The sequence below is a fragment of the Pteropus vampyrus genome, unplaced genomic scaffold (genome assembly GCF_000151845.1).
Source record: "Pteropus vampyrus isolate Shadow unplaced genomic scaffold, Pvam_2.0 Scaffold5559, whole genome shotgun sequence".
Taxonomy (NCBI): domain Eukaryota; kingdom Metazoa; phylum Chordata; class Mammalia; order Chiroptera; family Pteropodidae; genus Pteropus; species Pteropus vampyrus.
The window spans coordinates 3,118-5,045 of NW_011894340.1; the positions used below are offsets into that span (position 1 = coordinate 3,118).

Below are 1,928 nucleotides of genomic sequence, written 5' to 3' on the forward strand. Positions count from 1 at the left end.
GGAGCCAACACTTCGGTCTTCTGCTCCTTGATTTTCTTCATTCATCTTCATCATCTTCATCTTCCTCTCCATCAGACAGGGATGTACACGGCCGGATCTGTCGGTAGCGGTCAAGCCATTTGTCTACCATTTGCGTGACCAGGGGGTGACCTCGCCGCCGGGAGCTCTTCTGCATGGCGACGAGGGCGCCGCCCTCGGTCACGCAGCAGTCCAGCCACTCCCTGAGCAGTCGCTCTCGCTGCTCCTCGTTACCTAGCTTTTAGAGGGACATGGAGAGAACGGAGAACAGACCGGTTAACCGGAAAAGCGTAACAGAACCTCCTGCCGGTGTGACAACTAGAGAAGGCCAAAGACACGAACGTGTACCATGGTTCCAACCTCTCACCACATTAATGATCGAAACCGTTCCCTAAGCTTAAGTAGAAAAAGACATCGATGGGGAACTCCGCACAGAACCCCAGAGGGAAGAACCACCTAGCGATCACTTGTTTGATGAAGTAGCAAAAAGTAAATGTCTGAAACTGATCCTGGCAAAGAAAAGGCTAGAAAAAGACAGTCACAGCTTCAAACGCATGACAAGGTAAGTTTTCTCAGTAAATTATGTACGGGCTGAAGCTAAAAAATTATGGTGTATGAATTTTTTTTGTTAATGTCACTATTATAAAAGTTTCATAATGACCAGTATATGAAATAAAAGACCGATACTTTTACAAGATCCCGAGTTCTCTGAGCGTTCTTTGGCCCATCCTTACCCCCTGCCGGCCTGGTCTGCACCCCCGGACCCACGACGGCCCGCTGCTGTCCTGCTGCCACCACTGCCCCAGCAGCCAGTCCCCACGGGAAGCCACTGGCCTCCCAGCTTCCCCAGAGTGAAGACCGAAGCTTGAACGGGCGCTGACTCGCCCCACGCCTGGGCGGGACCCCCACCACACCAGCCCTGCGCGCGCCTCCAGCAGGAGCGTGCCCCCGCCAGACCCCGCGGGACTCGATGCCTTCCATCTCGATTCCCGCGCCTCTCCTGCAGGGATGCCACGCCTGCCCTCGCCGCCTTGGTTAATGGCAAACCCCACGCCCCCTCACGCCTCTCCCCGCCCGAGGGACTTCTTCTCCCAGCACTCGCCGCCCCGAGGCGGGGACTTCCGTCTGCACTGCTGCATCCTACGCTGCTGCTCTGAAAAGCCACATTCCAAACTCTGTCTGCCCAGTCCTTAGAGAATAAATACTGTGACAATGACGACACCCAAATTCAAAATTTTAACTGGCAGTGCAGCTGACACATCTGTTGAAAGGTGCCCTGGGCTGGGTTCGGGCGTGGCGTGACCCCCTCGGTGGTTAACGGGACGCCCCTTACCTCCTGAGCAGAAAGAAAGTGCACGTGGAGTAGCTTCCTTTCGCTGTCAACCAGAGGCAGAAAAGTGATGGTGACGTCGTCATCGGTGTTCAGGTTAGCACCAGCACCTCGGTTGCCATAGCCATCATTTTCCATGGCAACCAAAGCAGAGAAGTGGCCCCTCGTATAGCCCAGAGCGATCGGACTTTTCCAGCAAAAACTCTGTTCCCACAACAAAGGCAAATACACACCTGGAAAGGGGGAAGGAAATCACAGTGGGATTTTCAGGGCGTGGCTGCAAACTGTGTAATAATAGTAAGTAAACAAGAGACTTCTAAAACACTCTTGAAAATGGCTTACCTTGAAACCGAGTATATCCTAAAGTTTCTCCCCGGAAACTTTTATAATATTTTACTCCGTAAACTATAATTGGTCGTCTAAGAATATGTGCAAGTACAAAAATGTGTGTCTGTTCCAAACTTGCTCCGGGCTATACAGAACAAAATAAAAGAAAGCGGTTTCTCTTTACAACGTTTATCATCACACCTGGAAAACATGTAAATACCACACTACCACCCTCTCAAGTACACTCTCTCCA

At 51.7% G+C, this 1,928-nt stretch overlaps 1 protein-coding gene across 1 annotated transcript; it reads right to left on the reverse strand.

Annotated features, from left to right (window-relative positions):
- Nucleotides 1-6: 6 nt before the first annotated feature.
- On the reverse strand, nucleotides 7-1,884 carry LOC105310540 (ubiquitin thioesterase ZRANB1-like). The gene is made up of 3 exons (XM_011386705.2): nucleotides 1,691-1,884; nucleotides 1,352-1,581; nucleotides 7-256 (listed from the first exon to the last, which is right to left on the reverse strand). The coding sequence occupies exons 2-3, from the start codon at nucleotides 1,484-1,486 to the stop codon at nucleotides 38-40; spliced, it is 354 nt and encodes a 117-aa protein (XP_011385007.1). The 5' UTR covers nucleotides 1,487-1,581; nucleotides 1,691-1,884; the 3' UTR covers nucleotides 7-37.
- Between the last annotated feature and the right edge of the window lie 44 nt (nucleotides 1,885-1,928).